Here is a 26262-nt window from a genome sequence, read left to right as displayed (position 1 = left end):
CCTCGGCGTGAGAGGCGTGTGTTCTAACCACTACACCAGGTCCGTCCCCATTTCAAAATACCTCTTATGTCGTTATTCCATAAGAAAATCTTGTGTACGTCATACGTTTCGTTTCCTCAGTGACGGATAGCCTAATAAGTTCTATGTCTTTTTATCTTTGAGTGTAGAAAAAGAGATTATAGCACCCCTGCCGTAGAATCGACGAAACAAATCTGAAAGTCCACCGGTGTAAAGCAACCTTCTTCCGGTCTGAACGCGACGCCGCACTCAGGCGAAATGTTTCACTGTTTTTATTTATCATTCTGCTTTCTGACATTCGCGTTTTGTTTTGATGTGATCATCATCGCCGTCGTCTCATTACTTTTCGCGACCAAAAAAAATCCGGGATATTTTGTTCTGATATCGCATTTTTGTATGTAAAAAGTAAGTTGATTTGATTTGCGGTTAAGTTTTCTTGCTGTGAAGATCATCGTTGAGTTTGGGTTACTTCGTCGAAAGAAGTAAAACCGCTTTCGTAAGTTGTGAATTCGTGTAGCGGCGGTAGTGTGTTCTTGTGTATATCATTCACATAAAGCGCAGTTTTAACTACAATTCCCATGGATCTAATGTAAGTACTTCGTTTTCTATGAAAAATTATTGAGTCAATGAATATTCTTCAGTATATCACCTGGTGTTCCGATTCTCGTTATCTGCAACCGATGACTATGCAGGCGACAATATTCCATCATAAAGTTGTTATCAGACGCACCCACACAGTTAATATAACAAGATCGCCTTGAAAGCTCCGAATCCGATCTGCAATTCGAAAGAGCTTTTTGATAGGAATCATTGGTGCACAATTTTGACTGAGCCGTCAGTCTGTCAAGAAGTGGTGTCTGTGGTTGGTCATCTCATTACTCCAGATTCCGGACTTTCAGCAATAACTGTTCCTTGTAAGCAACAGGTTCCAACGGAAGACCTCTGTTGGTTATACATTTCCACGCATTGCTAATTATCTGGGAATATCCCGTTTTTGTGCACCAGGTCAATCAATCGGAACAATTTTAATTTCACCGTATAAAATGTCGATGATGCGCGTATTTGCTCGTAATATGGCCACCGCGGCCAAAATTAACAACGTGGTTGTGATCGGTGGTGGCCTGATGGGTTCCGGAATCGCCCAGGTAAGTCCAGAGAAGTTTTGTTATGTAAAATGCATTCCCTTTGGGCATTAGCGTAACTTGAACTCAAATCTAGAGGGGGCTTGACTCCTCTGATCGAAAAAATCTCTTAAGTAAAGTGTATACTTAGCATGAGAGTTGAAATTTTCTAGGGGGGGCTTGAACTTTTCTAGGGGGGTCTAAGCCCCCCCTAGCCCCCCCGTATTTACGCCAATGCCTTTGGGTGAATCTCTTCGGAGTAAGTCGAGCGAAGGTCCAAAGGTCATCATCGTCCATGTTTTGATATGATGATGATGATGATTGCGAACCGGTGACCGAGGGGCTTCACAATGCACAGTGTACTATTTTGGAAGGAAAAAAGACGGACGTAATTTCATTGTTTAGCGCAGGCCTGTCACACGTACGGGCCCGCGCCTACATTTTGTGCGGCCCGCTAATAGTTTGAGGATTCATCTCATATCTGTTCCGTTGAATGAATTTCTAAGGCGAGATTATTTAAACTTTTGATTAAGTTCTCAGTTTGATAAGATTGATTCTTAAATTTTGTTTAAATTTCTTTTATTTTTAATGAGATTGAGTCAATTTGAAATTGTGAACGCTGCATGATTCTTTTTAGTTTAATTAACCGTAAAAGCTGCTTCACATATAACCGTGATGATCGATTTGAGGCTTATGATGATAATTTAATTGTAATTGTAATTTAGTAATTAGTTTAATTTTATCAGGATTTCATTACATTCTTTACTATTCAATAGCCAAAAATAAAATTATATTCAGCTTAAACAAAAGTTACTTCAAAGAGGATAACTACAATCTCACTGAATCATATTTAGTTTGGATTCTCTCAGAATCTTGGGTATGAATTTCAAACAACCCTGGAAGCCTAGTCAGTTGAATTTCTTGAAGAATTCTGTGCACGATTCTTATAAAATTCTTTATAGAATTTTAGTTATTTTAAGACGTTTTCCTCGAAGCGTCTTTTCGAGCCAAGATTAGACAAATAACTGACAGGATGCTTGTTTCTTGGTTTCGATACTGATGTTTCTCTAAGCCTGCTAAGAGTATGATATTGCTTGAATAGATATTATATTAAAATTATACTTCATTACTTCCTCACATCATTCTCAAAGATTCCAGATGAAGTTTTTTGAATGAACGCACAGAATAAAAAAAAACAGGATTCTAAAATAACAATGTAGAAGTCCTGTGCGCCGCCGCTGATCAATTATATGTCACGCCGACTTCGAATGAGGCATTGGCGGCGCGCCATACGCCGATTAGCACTTCGCCGCCGATTTTGTATTTTCACGCCGATAAATAATTCGGCTCTTAAAATGTAATAATTTTATTAAAAAAATGCTCTACAAAATAATTTAATGTTGCTTTAGGAATTCCTATAGGGATTCTTACAGAAATTCATCAAGGAATTAATCCAGGAATTCCTGTATGTATTTCTCTAGGGATTTTAGGAATTTATCTCTCAAATCCAAGTTGAAACCTTCCAGAGATTTATCCTGGAATACATACACGGATTTCTCCTTGAACTCTAACAGAGTTTCCTGTACAAATTCCTTCAGATATTATATTAGAATTCTTATAAGACCAGCAATTACTCTAAAAATGCTTACACACATTCCTTCAGTAACCACTCAACGGATCTCAAAATAATCCTCTAGAAAAATCAATTGAAATTTCTTTATAGGAGGATACCCAAACTTTTGCACGATGATTTGAATGACTATTTCATTGAATTAAAATGTAAAATATTTTCTCTAGGAATTCTGCAACGATTTCCTCTCAAATACTCACTTAGGATTCGTCCCACAACTCCTTCAGTAATACTTACAATGATGCTAACCAGATTTTTTTCTCGTATCTCTGAAAGGGTTCCTCCAAATTTGTCTCCAGAACATCTTTTAAGCAAGTCTTTATTAGCACAGTTTCTTATTTTTTTCTGGTTTACTTTGAGAATTCTTCAAACATTCGTGCAAGAATTTTTCGAAGTGTTTTTCCAAAAGACCAACAAAAAAATTCCAAAGATTCTTCTTACACAATTTTTTTGATAAATCATACACATTTTTCTGTGGTAATTTCTCCAAATATTCTTGCGAGTTCCTTCATAGTTCTTCGGATGTTTTTTCTGATTCTTAAATATTTTCCCAAGGATTCGTCCAGTGACTATTTTTAGATTTTGTTCGAAGATTAACAATAATGAAATATGTTCGGTTAGTATCTCATCAAGGGATGTTTCATAAGTTTTCTTAAAAAGATTTCCCCATAAATTTGTCCAAGGCTTTTTTCAGGTTTTGTTGTAAACATTTCTTCAGAGATTTTAAAAGATTATTCCTGATAACCGAATATGGGACAACAATTCAAATCGCTGTATTTTTTAATTATTTGTCTCATAGTTTTTATTGTAGTTTATATTTATGCGCTTAAATTTATTTGACATCAAACACTCAAATATTCAGCATGGTCTCGGGTGTTGGATTGTGAGTTCGAATCCCACCGTTAGAGGTTTTTTTGTGATTTTCTTGACATTTCAGGATATAGAGTATCTTGGAGGCCTTCCTTAGCCTAATGGAAATTTCCGCCATGCTGAAGGTGCCTGGATTGTTCATACTTTCCTTAGCATAGCATAGACATTGCACTTCGATCCAAATGAATAAGGGAAAGAATTGCACTTCGATCCAAATGAATAAGGGATGGGATTTTCCGCATATTCTCGAAGTGCAATTTTAGCAGCTTTCATATTATTGATCAATAACGGCGCCGGCCAAGTCCTTATAGTCAGTTGGGAAGGGTAAAGAACGTTATTGTGTAATGATCGTTGCTTCTAAAGACCGAGAATATCTCTGCATCTCCACAATCATCACGAGACAGGTGTGGTTAGTGAGGGAGGAAAAAGATCTGGGAGTCACCTTTGGTCGGTGATGCGATCCATGGATTAGGAGGGAAAATACGAAACTTAAAACTAGTGTTGCATGTTTGTATCGCAGTAAAAATATATTGAAATAAATTATAAAAAAGTCGACATTTATAATATCGAACTATTCAAGAGTTATTTTTAGTAATGACGAAGACAGAAAGGTTTGTGTTTTAAAAGTGTATGTAACAGAAATAAGGGTATTGTCGACACATGTAATGACGAACCATTCAAAGTATGTTTGAAAATTAACAAAAAAGTTACGTTGCAACAGTAGTGTGACGAACCATTCATAGTTTGTTTAAAAATAAAATAAAAGTAGCTTTGCAACGATAAAAATGAATTATCATAAGCATGAAACGATCTCACCAGTATACTTCATTCTCGGCTGAACACGAAGCTTTTCGCACTTGATCAACACGAACCGAACACGGAGCTCACGGTTTCGCGCGTGTTTTCGTCGCTGGAGATTTTTTTGTTGTTTTTTTTTCTGTTTTGGAGCGTCTTGCTGGGTAGTGCTTCGTAAAGCCCAAGAAGGACAGTTCGGTTTTGCATCGTCCGATAAATTTGGCTCACGGTTTCGCGCATGTTTTCGTCGCCGGAGATTTTTTTTTTCCTGTTTTGGAGCGTCTTGTTGGGTAGTGCTTCGTGAAGCCCAAGCAGGACAGTTTTTACATTCAGAAATGGAATAGTGAAAAGTGAAAAATGAAAAAGTGATTTGTTTGATTTGTGTCCTCAGTACTGTTGGTTTTTGGCTGCCCTAAGTTCACCGAACCATTCGGAAGTGACAGGCAGCACATAAATTTAGAGAATCAATCCGGTGAGTTTGTTCCAGTATGATACTTTTTCTTTTGTGAGCCTTCCGGATCGTTTTTGTCCGCGTCGTGGAACTTCTGATCGTTTCTTGAACGGAAAATGTTATTTTCGGAGTTTGATAATTATGTTCAGATTGCGCATTCTGTCCGGGCGGGTGTTACGCAACTAACAATCGGTTGAGGATGCTTTTTAACCGTTCGATGACCCTGGAGGGATCGATTCTGCTTTTCGTATAATTTTGAGCAGAAAAACCGACTGTGTTATCCTAGGGTGTTTAGCTCGAACGCGCTTCCTTTCGTTTTTCGATTATCTAAAAATACAGTACCACCCAGTACAGTTTTTCAATGGGCATAGTACAGTTTTTCAATAGGCGTGATTTTTTTTTACGCGTATCGTTATTTTATACAATCCAATGACCCTGGAGGGATCGGTTTTGCTTTTTACTGGTTATTGAGCAACAATATTACTGCACAATCGACAAGCATTTCGCGAAATACTATTTATACTATAAATAAGCTATTGTTTTCTCTTTTGATTGCCGGAATTCAAAAGATTAATTTGAAAACGCTTGAACAACAAATATTGATGGTCTATCGCCAGCTTTCTAGGCGAATCCTGACAATATACCTTCCCCAACCTCCAACTCCGTAGCACTTATGAGGGTGTCGCTGAGTCGGTGGCCTCTCATTAAGTGAGTGCTACATCAACATTTCCTTCCCCTATCCTAAGTTACGGTAAAGATGGGCGTGGCCGGGAATAGCGATATTCATGCTTTTAGTATTCTTGTTTTTGATTTGAACAAGGTATACTCCCCTGCCTTGTTCTTGAAAGTAGTCAGGATGAGATTATTAAAAAGAAACATGAATGTTGCTAGTATCCAATCTACGAAGTATACCGTAACTACGCTAACGCTAACGCTTGATCAACACGAACCGAACACGATTGGTCTTGACTCCGTCGCGCGTCCCACCGGAACATGCAACCGAATCAAAAGACCACGCACTATTCTCGATTTTTTTTCCGCACTCGAATGACGCGAACCGAACACGATTTGTCTTGATTCTGTCGCGCGTCCCACCGGAACATGCAACCGCATCAAAAGACCACGCAATACTAAGAAGTAGGTTTTGTCCCAGTAGGAACGTAACGCCAGAATAAAGAAGACAAATTCAAACAACGCCGAAACTTGTTAAGGTGATTATAAAGCAAAGCCAAACTTTGAATTTTCAAGTGCACAAGACTGGAGAATCTGGCAACAGATCGCGTGGAAAATCAAATCAACTTGCTCGCTTGCTGGTGGTGACCAATGGGATACATTTTCAATGGGAAGCGCTGTTTGGTTCTCAAGACTTGTGCTGTTGAAAATTTGAGGTGTGGCTTCGTTCTATAATCATCTTAACGGCGTGGCGCCTATGACGCCGCCGCCTGTACCAAAATGCTCTCACGCCGCCGCCGATTAAACATATTTCGGCGCAAAGGTCTAAGTAGAATTCGGACAGAAACTTAATGTAGAATTCTGACCTTCCTTAGCCGAGTGATTGGAGACCGCGGCTACAAAGCAAAGTCATGCTGAAGGCACAGAGAAACAGACGTAACACTTAGAACAAATCTCGATCAAAATCATAGTCGCGAAATCTGTACGCCCAATGCTAAAAACACTGTATTTGGCCGATGGACCAACAGGTGGCGGTAGTGTGTAAACGTCAAATACGAACAAAAACGACGCGAGCGCTGCGGGTGGTCAATTGACCACCTACCCAATATTTGAATTGATCGTTAAAAAGTTGGTCGATGGACAGCGATGAGAGTGTGACGTCTGGTCTGTGCTGAAGGTGTCTGGGTTCGATTCCTGGACCGACCATCTTTTCGTAAGGGAAATTTCCTTGACTTCCCTGGGCATAGAGTATAATCGGGCCACATGATATACGAAAGCAAAATGGCAACTTTGGCAAATAAAGCTCTCAGTTAATAACTGTGGAAGTGCTCGTAAGAACATTAAGCTGAGAAGCAGGCTCTGTCCCAGTGAAGAACGTAATGCCAAAAAAGAAGATTTCTGACCGAATTCTAAGTAGGATTCAAATTAATCATAGGCATTGCTCACAGCGCCAAAATCAGGATTTATAAAAGAATCTAATACCAGATCTTGCATATTTTTTAGAAATTCCTGGGCAAGATTAACACAGAATACATGACTGAATTTTAACATAATCCTGCGCAGAAGCAATTACAGGTCGGACTCGATTATCCCAGGGTGGCCACCGAACCGGGAAAAGCGGGAAAAAGACGGGAATTTGAATCCATCGGGAAAAAAGCGGGAAAAACCGGGAATTTGAAGCGGTCACCGGGAAAATCGGTTTTGAACGAACATCTTTGAGCTCTAAACTTACAAATCATTAAAAATTGTTTATTTAAAATAACAGCTTTGATTGGTCCTGGTAGAGGGGAAACTTGGCAAAAGCCAGACCGAGGGTTCAGCCTTGACAAGTTAAGCTGTAAGGCAGCTCCAACTGAATACCATACAAAAAAAATGGATTGCGCCGTTGAAGGAACCATGCTTAAAACATACCACCACTAAAGGAACACTGTTCCTAATATTGGTGCAAGGGTTTTTGCAGGGAATTTTTGAATAAATCGTAATTTCATACATTTAAATGATAGAAAGACTGGTTAGTTAAAATCACATATTTTATGATTTTTTCAGACAGTTTCAGCTGTTTTCCCTTAGGTGCACCACTAATAGTACATTTAATATGTCTTATTAAATATTAATGATTTGACTTGACTGTTCTTTAAAATGTTTTATTTTACCAATAGTTAACGATGTTTCGATTTAGTTTTAATATTTCCTCTTACTGTCAGGGATAACATTTTTTGAACTTCTCTATAATTTATTTAACTTAAAGTTTCACATCGAAGTTGAGAAACTTCAGAAGATTTAAACACTCAAAAATAACGCATTGAAAATAAGTCCAGATGCTATTGAAAACAATCCTTTATTTATAAGAGCTTGTAATATGATATAAGCTAACTAATCGACTAAAAATAAATAAAGTACAGATACATGCTTTTACTTGTGTAGCTTCGTTTAATTTTCAAGAGATGTGCCAGCCTCGGCCGGTAAATCTCTCAAATAAAGTTATTTATCTATCCTGTTTTTCATCATAAACTTATTTGGTTTAGAGAACCTTTCATTCTCATGAAGAAATAATCGAAGGATTAGAAATTGTGGAAATATCTTCAACCTCATTAACTGTTTGTGACGCTGGAAGGTTTACTTTGGCATCTGGGGCAATTGTCTTGACAGTAAGATACACCTAAGCAAGAAGCGTATTGTTGAAAAATATGGGTTCAATAGCTTTAAGAAAAAGGCTACCAAAGTGAGCAAAAACTGAACAAAATCTCCTTACTAGCACAAAAAAAAAACCGGGAAAATACTGAAAAATATACCGGGAAAACCGGGAAAGAAGCGGGAATTTGAAAATTGGATTTTGGTGGCCACCCTGTTATCCGGAATATCGATTTTTTTCACTCCGGATAATCGAATCCTCCGGATAATCACTAAGAAAAAGATTGAAATCTTCGATAAAAGAACTTAAATATTATCTTTTTTCGTTGTTTTATCTATATGATGCGGTAGCGTAGCCAGATATCATTTCTAGGAACAATGGGGATCTTTACAATATTTTTTTTATCAGCATACGCAAAAAAAAAAACACTTTTTCAAACCCCCCTTTTCTTAAACACGTTCAAAACTGCAAAGCCATTCATATTGCATATTGCAATACCAAATTATCTCAGATTTATGCATAAAAATCGAAAAACAAGAACATCAAAAAAACAAATTCCGGATAATCGAGTCTAAAATTCCGGATAATCGAATCCCGGATAATCGAGTCTCCGGATAATCGAGTCCGACCTGTATCTTCAACTAAAAGAAAAGTTTGATATTGAAAAATCGGGTATAGGGGTATCCAATTATCAACATATTCTGAATCTACGTTACAAATTGAACCAGAATCCAAATTTATATAATTCTTGGTGTCCTGGAAGTATTTTGAAAACGAATTTAAAAATACAGGTATACCTCGACTTAGTGGACATTTTGATTTGAAATTTGTCCATAAAATCGAAGCAAATTCATTATATCATTTAGTGTTTCCTGTTCAGTTCAAAGGTAATAAGAATGCATTATTATCGTTGAAAAACTAATTTTTGATCCAAAAATTAGTGTAAGGCTGGCCTTAGATAACAATTTTTTTTATGAAAACAGGCCGCTATTGTGTTCGATTTTTTATTGGAATGTCGTAAAAAACGACAAAACTACTTTTATTTTGTTTTACTTATTTCATTCTTTCCAGGCTTAAGCGCCAAGTGGCATGACAGAGCCAAACTCATTTGAAATGTTATTACAATATCGTTGAATTTCTTATCTCTAATGATAGCAGACACCATACTATTCTGAGGGTTTTAATGCTAATAAACGTGAAGCGAGCGGATACATTGATGATATCCACATAAAAAATTACAGATCTCGATGGAAAACGAGATGATCGACAAAACAACACGGAAGACAATAAAAGCACTTTTCTAAGTCTTCGTAAACCTTTTTGGCAACATTTGATCGAAGCGTGCTGACGAGATTATTTGTTTGTCATAAATACAGTCTTCCATTGCGCCCATCCTGGCGAGAGAGTCCGCTTTTTCATTATCCAGATTCGAGCAATGTAAAGGGATGCAAACCAACTGAGACTACTGAGAGTAGATCAATACAAGGAATGTTTGACTTGCCTCATTGAAAAAATACCTCTTTTAAAATGAGGTTATTCGTAAAAATGATCTATTGATCAAAGGGAGGAGAGGCAATCAGCTCTAATACCTAAGAATCATTAAGTCAAAGAATGAACATTTTTATTTGCTTTCAATCTAATCGATTTATGGAGCGTTGAGGGACGTGTGAATGTTTTTCATGAGATCTCTTATGAAATATTTTTCATAAGAATACCATGTATACATTTTTTTTTCTTAAGGCAAAATTTCATAGATTACCGTGCCAGTACCATATTATAGACAGCGCCATATTCAGAACGGTCCGTTCCTTATGTTGAACATTCATTGTTTTTACATCCAAAATAGTAAACTGTCAGTTCGAAACATGATTCGTTGTAACATTTCAAAACTAAAATACATGGTTAAGTTGTTTTTTCAACAAATATTATACGTAAAGTTCGTTTGCTGTCCATAATAAGGAACAAAGTGTGTTCATAATTAGGACCATTGATGTATATGGCGTCCATAATTAGGATCATGCATGCGTTAAACTAACATATGATTTTTTAAATAATTGATAATTGATGGACTTTTTATTTTAATTTATACGTTTATTTAGATATTAGACAAATGCAACGGCAAGACAAACCAATAACCCATCTGTTGAAATTCAAATTGGATTTTCTTAACCGTTCAGAATATGGTGCTTGCACGGTAATCTCATATCAACCGGCCATAAAAACATCAGTTGCCTCAGTGTATGTCGTATGAATTTCAAGAGAAATCACTCAAAAGTTTTTGAAGGAATTCATTGAGGAAGTTCCTGGACCATATAATCGAAAGTCCACCAAATCGAGGAATACCTTTGCATTCGGAAATCGGTCTCAAGAAACAGTTTCGCCGAGAACCCAATAGCTGCTATCTCTGTAATGATTTGTCGAAACGCAGTGAAACTTTTACCGACATCTCGGTAAACATTTACCCAATCTCAATTACGTTGGATTGCCAAAATTTTGGTAAAATAATGGAAATTCGAAGAAAGTTTGGGCAGACCTGATATACGGGATAGTGAACAAAATGACATATTTCAAGGGATCAGTATATTTTTGTGATAGACTTGTTAGACATTTCCACCCATGCAATTAATCATGTCGAATGTTTCTTTAGGTGTTTTTATTGGTGCAGTCCGGTATGTTCAAATTTTGATCAATTTAGGGATAATTGGCAAAATATGAAAAATAGTGAGATCGGCACTAAATGAAAATGGAAGGCGCCAAACGATTATTCTGAATTTAAAACATAATCAAACCAGGTTTGAACAATTTACCGCAGTTTTCCGATAATATTATTCAATAATATGATTTTACCTCAAAAATAAGGAAAATATAGGCAAATATAGCGCAATAGATTTCCAAAACCTATTTTATTCAGCGACTTCGTAAATAGCATCCGTTTTGTTCTCCCAAAATAGTACCTACATTGTGAATGGTTCATCTTACAGATAATAAAACCAAATAGTTTTGAAAGTGCAGTATTTATTCTAAGGATATCTTTTAGGTCGCTGCAGCAACTGGCCACAAGGTAACGTTGGTAGAGGTGAATGACCAGCTGGTGGACAAGGCCATTGGAAGCATCAAGAAAAGCTTGGAGCGTGTCGCAAAGAAACAATTCAAAGACGATGCTTCCAAGGGCCAACAGTTCATGGATGGAACCCTTGCCAATCTCAAAGGATCTACGAAACTGGAAGATTCGGTTGCTTCCTCGGATCTGGTGATTGAAGCTATCGTTGAGAAGATGAACATTAAGCACGAATTGTTCGGAAAGATCGATGCTGTTGCACCACCCAGCACCATTTTTGCCAGTAACACATCGTCACTCTCGATCGGAGAAATCGGATCGGTCACCAAGCGTGAGGATCGCTTCGGAGGGTTGCACTTTTTCAACCCAGTACCAATGATGAAGCTGCTGGAGGTCATTCGCACCGAAAAGACTTCGGAAGAAACCTACCAACAACTGATGGAATTCGGAAAGCGCATGGGAAAGACCTGTATCACCTGCAAGGACACACCCGGATTCGTAGTGAACCGGCTGTTGGTGCCTTACATGGCCGAAGCGGTTCGCCTATTGGAGCGAGGAGACGCCAGTGCACGTGACATCGACATAGCTATGAAACTTGGAGCCGGTTATCCAATGGGACCCTTTGAACTGAGCGATTATGTTGGCCTGGACACAACCAATAACATCATGCAAGGATGGCATGAGAAGTATCCGGAAAATCCACTGTTCAATCCACCAAAAATGCTGCAGAAACTTGTTTCGGAGGGAAAATTGGGGGTGAAGTCCGGCGAAGGATTCTATTCATATAAGAAGTAAATGTTTTGTTATTGTTTCATTTTTGATGAATAAAGTGCATTTATTTTGATCATCACCTATGCCTGAATAGTATCAACTGCAAGCAACATAAACTCAAATTTCATCATATAAAGGTTGGTACGTTTTTCTTAGATATCCCTGAGCATATTGGATGAGCTGATTTAGGTTCGTTTGGGTTGGATTGATTTATGTAGTCCACAGAAGTTTGTTGCAAGCAGAAGACTATGATTATATAAATTATTTTGGCGCCAATAGTGGAATTTCTGGCACCAAAATGGACTGATTTACAATTTCATAAATTGTTTTGGCGCCTATAGTGGAACTTCTGGCATAAGAATGGACTGATTTACAATTGTTATAAATTATATTGGCGCGATAGTGGAATTTCTGGCACCAGAATGGACTGATTTACAATTCATAAATTGCTTTGACGCCAATAGTGGAACTTCTGACACCAGAATGGACTGATTTAGAATTTTTATAAATTATTTTGGCGCCAATACTTAGAATTTGTATTAATTATGTTGGCGCCAATAGTGGAACTTCTGGCACCAGAATAGACTGATTTAGAATATTTATAAAGTATTTTGGCGCCAATAGTGGAACGTCTGGCACCAGAATGGACTGATTTACAATTTTTATAAATTATTTTGGCACCAATAGTGGAATTTCTGGCACCAGAATGGACGGATTTACAATTTCATAAATTATTTTGGCGCCAATAGTGGAATTGCTGGCACCAGAATAGACTGATTTGCAATTTCATGATATATTTTTTGGTGCTAATAGTGGAATTTCTGACACCAGAATGGACTGATTTACGATTTTTATAAATTATTTTGGCGCCAATAGTGGAACTTATGTTCAGTGAAGTGATCAAAACTATGTATAGATTTTTTTTTATTTAGAGTTTGGGGGGGCACAAATTAATCATTTCATGAAAATAATTACTCGTTTATTCTCTTTTTCATGGTGCTTTTCTGTTTTATCAAATAAGAGTTGAGAGTGAAGAAAAATGTCATTGTTTTTCATTGTAATTTAATGTTTTGTTTTATCAAATTCTACGTACATTCGGGAATCCCGGGTTTCCCGGGATGTAAAAACAAATATCCCGGGAAACGGAAAAATACCGAAATTTGTCAAATCCCGGGATTTTTTGTCCCGGGATGTTCCGGGATGGACACTCTAGTTTAAACCTAGTCTTGAACTTCTTTGAGAAATCTTTCGTTACAGTAGGAACTGTCACGTTAGAAAATCGTAAGGATTTTAAGCAAAAGAATGTCACTCTATGTGTTCATCCAAATCGTTTTTGAATCTTTATTAAGGCGAAATAAGCCGTCATTGAAATGTGACTAATTCGTCTCACGATTGCGAATTAAAAAAAATCACTTGGTTTAGCACTTACATTGCTGAAAAAGTATCAGCATACTCTCTGCATGTAAGCGCAAGTAGTGATACTTTTCTGAATCAAAATTACTTACGATGACTGAGTTTTATCACTTTGAAATTGTAAGCTGCAAAAGCAACATAGTTGCCAAAACGAATGACGGGCTACTTAGCCTTAATCTTCTTGTTTCTCGTAAAATCAACAAAATCGCATTCTAAATGTAATAATATGTTGTTTCAGTTATTTTATTTGAGTTTATTTCCATAAATTTCGCCCACTGTTTCGGATTTATTGAATCACCTTAAATCTTTCAAATCATATAGTGCAATTCAAAATAGTATGTACCATAACATTGATTCTAATTATTTGTAAAAGTTTAACTAACGATTCCATTATTTCGGTTGGTAGTGTGAAAGGCATATTGTGCAATGTTATCTCTTTTAGTTTGAAACGTTAAAATATTCTAAATAATGTAGAGATTCATTCGTTCCCATGAAACTAACTCATCAACTAATATCAATAGAATGTAATGTCTTAGATGTGTTTCTCCTATTACAATGTTTTCAGAGTTTAAAATTGAATTGAAATCAAGAAGTAGATACGATAGGATTGCATTGATACACTACATATGTTACAAAGAAAAACTACAATGTCAACACCAATTCAGAAAGTGGTGATTGTTGGGGCCGGCACCATGGGTTCGGGTATTGCGATGGTATGTACCTAGATTCATTTGCTAAACTCACTGCGTTGAAAGATTGAAACACAATGCTATTACTATTATAGGTGGCAGCTGCAACGGGCCACTATGCAACACTGGTCGATGTAAGTCAGGAAGTTCTTGACAAATCTCGTTCCGGGATTGAGAAAAACGCGGCCCGAATTGCGCGTAAACTGTTCAAAGGTGATCCGGATTCGGCGAGTGGTTTTGTTGCAGAAGCCTTAGGTAGAATAAGTTACAGCACTGATCTAGAGCAGTGTGTTGCTAGTACGGATTTAGTTATCGAGGCAATCGTAGAGAACATGCAGATCAAACAAGACCTGTTCAGACGACTCGACAATGTAAGTTTCTCAGTCGAATTAATATACATACCTATAAGAACGAGGACTTATATAAGCTTTGAACCCAACAGATTGCCCCTGAACACGTAATCTTCGCAAGCAACACTTCATCATTGTCGATCGTTGAGATGGGATCTGTGACCAAGCGGGAAGATCGTTTCGCTGGGTTCCATTTCTTCAACCCAGTCCCTGTGATGAAGCTAATAGAAGTGATAAAGACCGATAAAACTTCCGAGGATACCCATACTCGATTGATGGCGTTTGGCCGAGCCTTGGGCAAAACTTGCATCACCTGCAAGGACACACCAGGATTCATTGTGAATCGTCTACTGTTCACATTGACATCGGAAGCATTGAAGATGCTCGAGCGGGAAGACGCAGAGGTACGAGACATCGATACGGCAATGAAGTTGGGATTGGGTCATCCGATCGGACCATTCGAGCTGATGGACATGGTGGGGTTGGACGTAACTTTAAATATTATGAAGGAACGTGAAGCCCGCTATCCAAACGATCCCGCCGCAAAGCCTAGTCCGACTTTGGTCAAGATGGTAGCAGAGAACAAGCTTGGCGTGAAAAGTGGTCAGGGATTCTATAGCTACAAATGAAGAGAGTGATATTATGAAATTGTGGTTCGGGTAATTTAAGAGGAAATGGCATGGGAAATGGGTATTTTCTTATATTACAAAAAATGTTTAATTGTTGTGTAATAAAGTATTAGGATTTTACAGTATTTTTTTCTGTAAATATGAGTTAAGTATAGTAATGGAAAAAATCCCTGAACAATTTAACCTTCCTTACTCCCTACCAAAAAGTTACAAATTGTGACTTAGGGTCGACCCGAAAATTCAAACTGCTCGCAAAATCAGGTTCAGATTACTTGTTTAGTTGCGAAACTACAGGTTGTCAAAGTCCAGGAGGGTTCCTAAAACTAGACATGTGTGCCTTTCATTTAAGTCCAACAGAACTGAAATCGGTGAACACGCTGATGCTTACTAGCTGTTTGAATTTTCGGACCCTAAGTCACAATTTGTAACTTTTTTCATGGATGCCCCCTTAGGGGTCATCCAAACTTTTGTTTCCACAAAACTAAAATTTCCCACAAAAAATATAATTGTCTGAAAATTTAAAAATGCTAGTTTATTTCAATAAAAAAAAAACATTGAAATGTGTCGATAAAGACCCAAAGGTTAATTGGAATTTCTGCACCAAATCGTGGGAAAGTTCATGCAAAGAGTCCTGGTGTAAATCCTACAGGATCCTAAATTTACGTGACTCAAATGTTCTATGGGAGGCACCTCGAAAAAGAGCTTTAGGATTTTTTTCAGTCTTTCCAGATTTACCACGTGGAACACATTTAAAACTTCATCCAGCAAGTCTCCAAATGATGCGTACTAAAATTTCTCCAGCGATTTTGAATCGTGTTCAAAGTTAGTTTAGATTACTTAAGAAACTATTTTTGTATAAAAGAGACCTAAATCGTAAGTTTTAACCGCATTCTTAATTGAAAATTTTACTTTTTATGGTCGTTTTACTAGAAAGTCTCATACTTTTAAAATTATGTACGCATATTTATCGATCTACAGCAAATTGTAAAAGTTTTTCTCCAAATAGTTCAATCGGTAATCTCATAATAACATATTATAAAAATAATACATGAAAAATAAAACCAATTTCATTACAGCAGTGCTGCCAATTTTGATGATTATCATTGTGCTTCTGAAAATAAAGTATTTGTGTTTCTATTTTGCTTTAAATGTGACGTGGGGTCTAAAAAGCACAACTCAAGCGTTACTCTACAAATGCGTAGGTTTTTTTTTTTCATAGTAATACTATATTAGTATTTCTGTCAAGACGTACTTTAAACCTTAAACGGCTACTCATATCAGTTCCCTTTATATTTGAAATATTTTTCTCTACAAAAATAGATAAAAAATGATTTTATGATATCTGGATTTGATTTTGAAAGATCGGATTTCTCTGCGTGTAAAATAATAGCAGCAGTGGCTATGGAATGGAAGAAAAGAATTTATTAAGACATCTTCATTGAAATAACTTTACTTGGTAACTGGGGCAGTGGTTCTCAATCTTAGTTGTGATCCCCTTATCTACCTTGATACCTTTATGGCTACAGCGTAGCGTCACGCCATTGCCAGGCGTTTTGTACAGCTCCAACTTTGTCGGTCTTCTCCAGTTGCCCCGAACGTTGAGGGTCGCCAGGTCATCTTCCACTGCGTACAGCCAGCGTATTCTTGTTCTTCCCCGAAGCCGCCGACCTCTAACTGGTTCCCTGCTGAACATTATTTTCGCAATTCTGTCTTAAGACATTCGCATTAAGCGACCAGCCCACTGAAGTCAGCCGTATTTTACACGCTTCATAATATTCGCATCTTTGTACACTTGTTACAACTCGTAATTCATGCGTCTGCGCCATTTTCGAGTTTCCAACCCTTATATTCTGAGTTGCCCTACCGACGGCTTATTGCATCAACCACAGTCTTTTCACAAAGCGGACACTTGATTTCGAACCTTCCAGCGTAGCACGTATCAGCCTAATTAGTTTCGCCGGAAAACCATGTTCAGACATTATCTGCTACAGCTCATTTCTTTTCACTGAGTCGTACGCCGCCTTGAAATCAATAAACAGATGGTGAGCATGCAAGTTATACTCCCGGAATTTATCAAGGATTATTCGCAAGCTAAACATCTGGTCCGTTGTCGAACGGCTTTCACGAAACCCAGTTGGTATTCACCGACTAAGGACTCCTCGAGCGGTCTCAGTCTGTTAAACAGGATGCGCGATAGAATATTGTACGCCGAATACAGCAGAGTAATTTTTCAGTAATTAACACACTCCAGTCTGTGCACTTTCTTGTAGATTGGGCGTATGAGGCCATCCAACCAGCCGGTGGGCAATTCTTCGTCGTCTCATACCTTCAGAAGTACTCGGTGTATCGGCTGATAAAGCTGCTCACTTCCGTGCTTGAGAAGCTCGACCGGGATCTCGTCCTTCTCAGCAGCCTTACAGTTCTTCAGCTCACTGATAACCTTTTTAACCTCTCTTATGATCGGTGGGTCCACAGCTTGATCGTCATCATCAATGTTCATCCTGTTCCTCGCTACATTTCCATTTTCACCGTTCAACAATTGCTGAAAGTGCTCCTTCCACCTGGCAGCCACCGCCGTTTTATCGGTCAGAAAATTCTCTTCTCGATCATTGCACATGGCGAGCACTGGTACGGTATTGTGCCGCGCACAATTGACCGTTGCAAAGAATTTCCGCATATCGTTCCGGTTCATGCTTTCTTGAGCTTCAGCTACCACACTTTCTTCGTGCTGCCTTTTCTTTCTGCGGTGGATTCGCTTTTCTTCGGCTCTCGCTGCCCTACCGCCAAAGCTCTGTTCTTTCGTGTACCGGCCACAAGCATACGGCTTCTGGCGACATTCTTCATGTCTGTCACTCTCTGGCACTCTTCATCAAACTACTCGTTTCGTCTTCGTCATTGACCAGTGCCAATCACTTCCCGCGCCGTTGTTGTTACAGCCTCGTGGATAAGGTCCCATCTGTCGACATCTTCAGCAACGTTGATTCTTCCCAACTGCTCGTCTAGCTGCTGGCGGTACTGTACAGCTACCCCATCAGTCCACAAGCGTTGTATATTGAAGCGCAGCGTTCTGTTTGTTCTGGAACTCCGTGAAGCTGGATAACCGCGGCCGAATTCTAGCTACAACGAGAAAATCATCCGAGTCGATATTAGGGTCTCGGAAGGTTCTGACATCAATGACTTCTGAGAAATGTCGCCCATCAACCAGCACGTGGTCTATTTGGGAGCAGGCATCGCCAGGTGTGTTTGCGGATATTCTTTCGTGCGAAGCCATCCCTCTAGCAGCAGCGAAGGTTACTAGCCACAGGCCATTATCATTGGTAACGGAATGGAGGCTTTCCGTTCCAATGACGGTCGGAAGAAATCTTCTTTCTCGATCTGCGCACTTGCGTCGCCGATAACTATCTTGACATCTTGTTTTGGGCACTCTCCGTAGGCCTTATCCAGGCTCTCATAGAACTTATCCTTCATGTCATCGGGCTTATCGTTAGTTGGCGCATAGATGTGGTACTTGAATGAAGTGTTGGCGTTGGGGTCCACCGCTCGAAATTCACGTTCTCCGATTATCGGCCAGCGTAGTTCCTGGATAGTTGCCACGTTCTTTCTAAAGTCTCCTTTTGACCAAAATGGTCTCTATTTTCCTTCTCCTTACAGTGAGTTCAGATTTGAAATACATAATATGAAATTTTCACAAGGATCACTCCAAAAATTTCCTAAAGAATTTTTTTCATCAATTCCAGTTTTCCACTGATTTCTCTGTTGTTACTTTAGCAGATCTTTCATAGATAACGCCAGGAGTTCTTCCAAGAAAATCCCCTATGGTTTATTCCCGAGTTTTTGAAGAAATTCGTTGGAATTCTGTTTTTCCAGAAACCCCTACAAGAATTTACAAGTTCGTACGTTGATATTTTCAGTTATTAGTGGAAATTTGTATTTCTTTGGATTATTTTTATTATTTTTCTGCTGGTCTGTGTGGTCTCTTTGTTATTCCTGTTCAGTCTCTTTTTGGTCTCTATTTTCAAGCACAAGGTCTCTAAACAGGCCTATTTTAAAGGCACTCAGTCGCTACCCATTCTGCGTAGCCCCTAGAAAAAATGTTTTTTTTTTTTTATTGTTTTCTGACATTTTATGTAGAATTTATCTCAATTATAAGCATTAATTCGAGTAATCTAAAAACATGAAACAAACGGAAAATGCATGATCTTGTCGCCTAAAACTATAGAGCTTAAAAGGATGTTTCCATGAGTCAATGGTCCCTTCAATATCGACACATGGAAGTTTCATTATTCATAAATAAAAATGGAATGGTCACAATTTGGCTAGGAAAAGGGTCAATCAAGTGATTCTAAATGCTTGTAAGAAGCTTAAAGTTAGGAAAATTCTAACTTTGACCGCTAGTCTTGAAATAAGTTGATAAAAACTACATTTTTCTGGAAGTGTGCCCATTATTCTGGAAGTCCCATTAATTGCGGGATTTAATATATCGGCATACATTTTATAACGTCAATAAATGTGTCATCATTTATCTAATTTATCGGGAAGCTTGCTGTTATCAATCAAACTTAAACATTAAACTGCTCTCCAATAATCTCGTCCAAGGCGTTATCGATCGACATGTGACCCGTATTCCTTACGACAATAGCTACGTAGACATTATACCAAGATAATTTGATCCGGATCCGCGATTATATTTAAACGTGATAAAGAGATAATCTTTCGATAAATTTTCTTTTCGTGGTATGCGTTTGAGACGTTGAAATCAAGTCGGTCACAAGCACAGTACATATTGTGAATCAGTCGCTATCGGATACCAGGTGATTCTTGAAGTTATTCCGGGAAGTTGCGTTCCGTTGTTGTATGATCTTTAATTGGTCCGTCAGATATGAGCATTCATCATCATCACTTTAAGCTGCCGCCTTATCAGAAGCGTAAAAATAATGTAACCGAGCGAAAGAGGCATTTATCGCTGAGGATGTCTGCTGGACAGGATTATCCGACCCTGCCGGAAGGGCTTCAACCGATGGACGATCAAGTAGCAGGACATGCGTTCTTCGATACAGCTGATAGCGTTGGTGAGTATGGATAATTACTTAAAAATCTGTTAACATTCTAACGGTTCCTTTTTTAACAGGTCTATTGAAATGTTCCGAGGATGCTTCAGTTCTGAAACCAGCGGGGAAGCTCCTGTGCGGTCTGCGTGAAATCAAGTTCTACGAGCAAATACAGACGGCCACAACGGAAACCGATTTGCTGGCGTTGAAAGATACCATTCCTCAGTACCTGGGTCACATGAAGCTTCCCGTCGATGGCAAGCTGTACGAGTTCATCAAACTTTCGGATTTGACCTACGGAATGCTGGAACCTTGTATCATGGATGTGAAGATAGGCTGCCGTACTTGGGACCCTCAGGCGTCGGAAGAGAAGCGAAAGGCAGAGGAGTCGAAATATCAAGCTTGCAAGCGAAACCTAGGCTTTTGTATACCCGGGTTCCAGGTATATTCGATAGCCAATGGACGGCGGATGCGTTATGGCAAGGACTACGGGAAGAAACTCACCGAAGTTACCGTGAAAGATGGTGAGTATTGAATCGAAATTTCGAATATTTCGAAATTCGATTGTAACTCGGGCTGACAGTAGGTCTCTTTTCAGAGACATGGTAACTATTCAAGAGGAAAATAATTATCATCGTTTTAAACATTTAAAAAACCTGTTTTTTCGTTCAAAATCGAAGCAATGTTCATGAAAATCTATCATCGCATTGCACTTACTATATGTAATGCGATGATAGATTTTCCTGTAGATTTTTTTTAAATTTAGACTAAAAAACTGGTTTTTAATATTTGATGATTGTTAATGACTGAATGACGGATTCTTGAGCCTTAATGCTCTAAGAGTCTAAAAAGTTATTTGTTTTTGAAGGATAGTCGGAAACAAAATGTTCTTTAAGGTTACTTTTTTCCTGTTTCTTGTTGCACCTTCAGATCGGATGCATCATTTGTAATTAAAAAAAAAACTTTGAATGGTTTGACATTTTAAGTGTAGACTTGCAAAAAGTTCATATTATTTAACAAACTTTGAATTGTTCGCCACTGTGTTGCGGCATGAGACGGTTCTGTGATGGTCTAGCCAATCGAGTTTTTTCTTCTTGTCATATGAGTAAAATATTATAACACATGTTTTCGTCCTGACAGCTGTAGGAATGTTGCGTCTTTCTATTTGATCAACAGACTTTGAATGGTTCGTCACTTCAAGTGTCGACATTATTTTCTTCTACATGGAAATTTGTCATATCAATTGAAAATATTATATACAAAGCCATGTTTTTATCTCACACATGAATGTTTATTTTGGTCTAATCGCTTATCAAAGTGGATCATGTGACCCAACGATCCTCCCCATTACCAAACATCCTCTAAGTAACCTTTGTGGCAATGCAGAGGATAACACGGTCTCCAAATAGCAAAGGTTACACACTAACATTCCTTCTCCCAATCCCACCTGACTACAAGGACGTGGCCGACGCCACGGTCAATCACGAAACTGTAACCATTGAAATGTGTAGTGAGTCTAAGCTAAGCTAAGCTAAGTTAAGCATTCTGGTCTCACCTTCAGTTTCTTTTACGTTAATATTAAAAAGGTCCTTCCGAAATTTCTTCCCAGATTCCGCGATAAAAAAAAAACAAGAATTCTGCAATTCTTCGAGTTAGTTTTCCAGATTTTTTTAAGAGATACGTTCAATCCAGGGATCCCACCAGGGATCTCTGTAACAATCATGATATGCAGCACATTAAGAGAGCCTGTTTATCATATACTGCTACAACTCGGATTAGATCAAGGGGACAGCAGTGCATGATAAAACTCCTCTAAACAAGCTATAAACCTGACTATTGCTATCAGGTGTTCGGGGATTGTTTATCGTGCCAGTAAAATGAAACATCTATCTTCAATGGTAAACAAGCGAGAAAAATGGATTTTATCATCGCTCTCTCCCTTTAGGGATCTCGTTCGCTGCTTTTATTTATCAAACTTCTTACAACTTGCGATACATTGCCGATCATGAATCGCTACAAATAGGATGTTTTTCTTCGCTTGATTTGATATATTTAAATATTTAAGATATTTTTCAAGGAATCATTACAAGAATTCATCAGGAGTTATTATGTCTATTTTTTTAGTTATTGTTCCAGACATTTTTATATAGATTGCTTAAAAAACACACAGTTTTTCCCAAGAATTCCTCTAAAAATTCTTCTAGGATCATTCCAGAAAATCTATCGAAAGCTTCCAAGAATTCCTCGAGAAGTGACTTCAATTTTTTTTATGTGCCTATTTCTCCAGGATTTCATCCATAAATTACTTCTGGAGTTCTTCCTAGCATTTCTTGAACAATTTCCCAAGTAAATTTTTTATGAATATTTCGAAAGATCTTTAAAGGCTTCACAGAAAATACTACAGTTATTATTCTAGTTATCCCTCTGATCATTTTCCTTGTTTTTACACTTGTAACGGTTTTGCCCTCATTCTGGCAACCCTGTAGAATGCAAATTTTCTTTGGGTCGTTTCTATAGAGCGCTGCATATGACGAGCCTAACCTCACTTATTTGACAGCTGCTGGTCCTGTTGTTCACGTTTCGGACTTCGTTTTTTCCATCATTTTTTCATCTTCGCATTTCTATCACCAGCATGCTGATAGTGACGATTTTCCACGGTAGGAAGATAGAATAATACGATCCGTGGGTATCTGCAGTGGATTTCACCTCTCCTCGCAGCAAACTTTCACGAAATTAAGAATGATTCGAAAAAAGTACTAAGTCCAAACTGTAAACAACAAGACCAGTACCTGCCAAAATTGATGCGTGACGTCACAGTGCAGTGGAGTATTCCGCCCAATTGACAATCGTCGTTCTTTGGTTTTTGTATCTTCACTCGATGTATCGTTGTCGTCGTCGTCGTCGTCGTCGTCGTTGCTATTGCTGTCCGTGATTGCTTGCTCTTGGTCGGCATCAGCAACCGTTTTTTTTCGCACAATGCGTTTCAAGTTGAGTACACACTTAAATTATTTTACGGATTCCTGTAAAATCTCAACAGCTGAACAGTTCGGTGAAATAAATTAACGGAGTACGGTAAATTTTTACAGTATTCGGTGAAAAATCACCGTAATTCGTAAAATTTCCACGGAATTGTTGGCTAGTCACTGTAGTAATTAAACAGTTGCTGCCTAAAACAATCTACTTTATTTAAGTCTGCTCTTCAGATCAGTCACAAAAACAACAATGAAAAACATATCTCGAAGGACTTCTCACATAAAAAAAAAACATTCGAACGTGCGAAACACACTGCACGAAAACAACACTAGCGTTTCTTGATCATCTTTCAACACTCCTCCTCAAGGAAACGATTGTGCTCCTCCTGTTTCAGAACACCATTCAGCAATTCAATCTGTAGTAATGGCCATCCTTCACTCCAACAGCAATTGTCATACCATCCTTCGAAATACAACAACTATGTCCATCAAAGTTTACAGTATATCCCATTCTCGTAATAACTTGCACCGAAGCCCCCCTAGGGGTCATTCAAAACTTTTGTTTCTGCAAAAATGATTTACAAAAAAATAATTGTCAGCAATTGCTAGGTTATTCCAGTCAAAAGTTGGGTTGATTTGAATTTTGAGATGGTTCGAAAAAGACCTTACTGAGGTTAAAGGTAGGCATCAAAAAATCTTGTAGAAGGGATTCGGTATTTTTTTTCTTGTTTTTTTTTTAATTTATCTAATAAATCCCCCAAAATTTCCTTGGCAGATCTTTCAGAGATCCTTGCAGAAGTTTATCAAGAATCTTTACAAAGTTGCATCAGAAAACACTTAGGATTTCCTAAAATTTCTCCAATAATTTGTGATCTTTAATAATTCTAAAATTATCCCTGAGATATCCCTAAAAGACGGATAAACTCTTTGGGGACGTCCTGGAAAATCTTTCAAATATTTTCCGTAGGAATCCCTGAAGGATTTTCAGGATGAAGCTATGGGGTATTTTATGAGGTTATCCTTGTTATCCTTATTGAAGGAATTTCTTAGAAATCCCTGGAGCCATATCTGGAGAAATTATTGGTTTATTGAAGAAATGCTTCTTAATTAGGACATCGATGAAAGAATCACATGAATTCAGGACTTAAGACCTTTTTGAGAGACTTCTGAAAAAAAAAAAAACATTTGGAGAAATACTGTGTCCGTAAAGTCATTGAACGAACCGTAAAAAATCATTAAACGAATTCCTGAAGAAATGCTCGGAATTGTATCTGCAGGAAACTTTGAGCTAACACCTGAATTGATTTCTGATGCAATTTCTAGAGATACCTAATCATAAAAAATACATACAGTAATACTCGTGTTAATGTCACAAGAAATTATTTAAATTATCTGATAAATCTGACAATTCTTATCACCTGGATAAGTTTTGTTTTGTCTGGATAGGAATCTTTTGGTAGATTCCTCTTCGGTATTTTTTGGTCCCTGCTTGATCTCCTTTTGGTATCGTTTTTCAGGCATTAGGTCTCTAAAGTTCCTATTTAAAAAAAAAACTTAGTCGTTCCCTGTAACTTTAATCTGTTCTATTACAACACGTTTTACAGCATTCCGGAAGTTCCTAAACGCCGACAGTGGTCTGTGCCGGCAGTTGTTGATGCAGTTCCTGTCCGATCTGTGGACAATCCAGAAGTGGGCCCGTACCCAAACCAGCTTCCGGCTATACTCCAGCTCCGTCCTGTTAGTGTACGATGCTCGTCGTCTCAAGCCAGTATTGCAGTATCAATCGAAAAGTCTGAGTAGCTCTAGTTCTAAGCTTACCAGCTGCAATACCAGCAGTGGTCCAACTGGCACTGGTACTAGCAGCACGACGAGCAGTCCCCTTGGTGGTCCCAGTTCAACGCCTGGAACACCGACTAGCGGTGAAATCGAACCGTTGCAGCATTACTTTAAAATCCAAAGAAGTCACTCGGCATTCAATAACTACGAAGAGGTAGGATGAAACATATCATATCCGTAAGTAACATTCATTCAAATTTACACTTTCTCTTCTATCGCCAAAAACCGATTCCCTGAAGGACATGAAAGCTATGCGTGAGAATTACGTTTTTATGCGAGATAATCTAGTCGGATCGTACGAGACAAAAGTGTGGGCCTCTGCGCGTATGATCGATTTTGCGCACGCATTTCCCGCAGAGGAGAGCACAATCGACTCCAACTATTTGCAAGGCGTGGAGAGTTTGGTGAAAATATTTGAGGATTTCCTGAAGGATTGTGAACTGGAAAACTCCCCGAAAGGGGGTGTGCCATAAATCCCGACGAGGTACGCCGCACAGAACTGAGCCTAAGCATCAAAGCAATGATTTGCGTTTTGCAATTAGGGTTCCAAATCTTAACAATTAATCGGTTGAATTGTTGTGTTTAGATGTAGTTAGTCATACAATAGCTATTTCGCGTTTTAATCGTGAAAAAAAAACCAAGCACAAGGCACTGAATCCGATGCATTCAGTATAATATAACCCACTCCATTCATGTGACAGTGTTTGAGCCTCCCCTACTTACCTAAATTATTTTTCGACATAAATATTTCTCTCTTCGATATACTGCATGAGAGTCTCTTTCCGGTTTTCTTTACAAAATTTGGAAAGGGAATCGAGTTATATAAGCCATGATAACATATTTATGCTATTCGTCACAAATTACGCTTTATGTTAACTATAAATGTGAGCACATGCGTGCTTGTACGGATATACTTAATGGTATATTAAACACGATTATTTAGAAAAAAATCTTCTTGCATATTATTGATACCTGTGATATCACCTTCATGTTATTATCTATTTTGATTACTTCGCTGCTTATTGTGTTCTTCCACCAGTCTGACTTTCGATGTCTCATGCGTCCGCCACCTTTTTACATGTTCGTCCGACAATATCCATACCACCCAGGAAGCAAACAAATTGACTGAATATGTTGAGAATCGTTTCTCGGCTGTTACACCCGGGTCTATGCATGACACCTTCTAGCGCGATGTTGAACAGCAGGCACGAAATCTATCTACGGTCTATCGTATCTACGGTTATATCGGCGCTTTCGAGGATGATGTTCAACAATTCTGTCTTAATTGCCAGCAAACGTAAGCTCCT

The 26262-nt window shown here is 38.3% G+C and overlaps 2 protein-coding genes across 6 annotated transcripts; both read left to right on the top strand.

The window, feature by feature from the left end:
• The first annotated feature begins 301 nt into the window (after positions 1-301).
• Positions 302-25905, top strand: LOC5576218 (inositol polyphosphate multikinase). 3 transcript variants are annotated; one of them, XM_021853599.1, is made up of 5 exons: positions 302-607; positions 20006-20168; positions 20228-20671; positions 24724-25109; positions 25195-25905. In XM_021853599.1, the coding sequence occupies exons 2-5, from the start codon at positions 20069-20071 to the stop codon at positions 25426-25428; spliced, it is 1164 nt and encodes a 387-aa protein (XP_021709291.1). In that variant the 5' UTR covers positions 302-607; positions 20006-20068; the 3' UTR covers positions 25429-25905. The 3 variants fall into 3 exon arrangements, with proteins under 3 accessions (XP_021709291.1, XP_021709290.1, XP_001655995.2); XM_021853598.1 differs by having other exon boundaries at positions 19977-20168; XM_001655945.2 differs by lacking the exon at positions 302-607 and having other exon boundaries at positions 18688-20168.
• On the top strand, positions 776-15224 carry LOC5576217 (hydroxyacyl-coenzyme A dehydrogenase, mitochondrial). 3 transcript variants are annotated; one of them, XM_001655944.2, is made up of 4 exons: positions 776-932; positions 13997-14144; positions 14216-14491; positions 14563-15224. In XM_001655944.2, the coding sequence occupies exons 2-4, from the start codon at positions 14058-14060 to the stop codon at positions 15097-15099; spliced, it is 900 nt and encodes a 299-aa protein (XP_001655994.2). In that variant the 5' UTR covers positions 776-932; positions 13997-14057; the 3' UTR covers positions 15100-15224. The 3 variants fall into 3 exon arrangements, with proteins under 3 accessions (XP_001655994.2, XP_021709292.1, XP_001655993.1); XM_021853600.1 differs by lacking the exons at positions 13997-14144; positions 14216-14491; positions 14563-15224 and adding exons at positions 1024-1163; positions 11227-12101 and having other exon boundaries at positions 781-932; XM_001655943.2 differs by lacking the exons at positions 13997-14144; positions 14216-14491; positions 14563-15224 and adding an exon at positions 11227-12101 and having other exon boundaries at positions 820-1163.
• Positions 25906-26262: the final 357 nt, after the last annotated feature.

This window comes from Aedes aegypti, chromosome 3, assembly GCF_002204515.2.
Source record: "Aedes aegypti strain LVP_AGWG chromosome 3, AaegL5.0 Primary Assembly, whole genome shotgun sequence".
Lineage (NCBI taxonomy): Eukaryota > Metazoa > Arthropoda > Insecta > Diptera > Culicidae > Aedes > Aedes aegypti.
The sequence above is the reverse complement of the archived record's forward strand: the minus strand, read 5'-3'. Positions and strand labels throughout refer to the sequence as shown.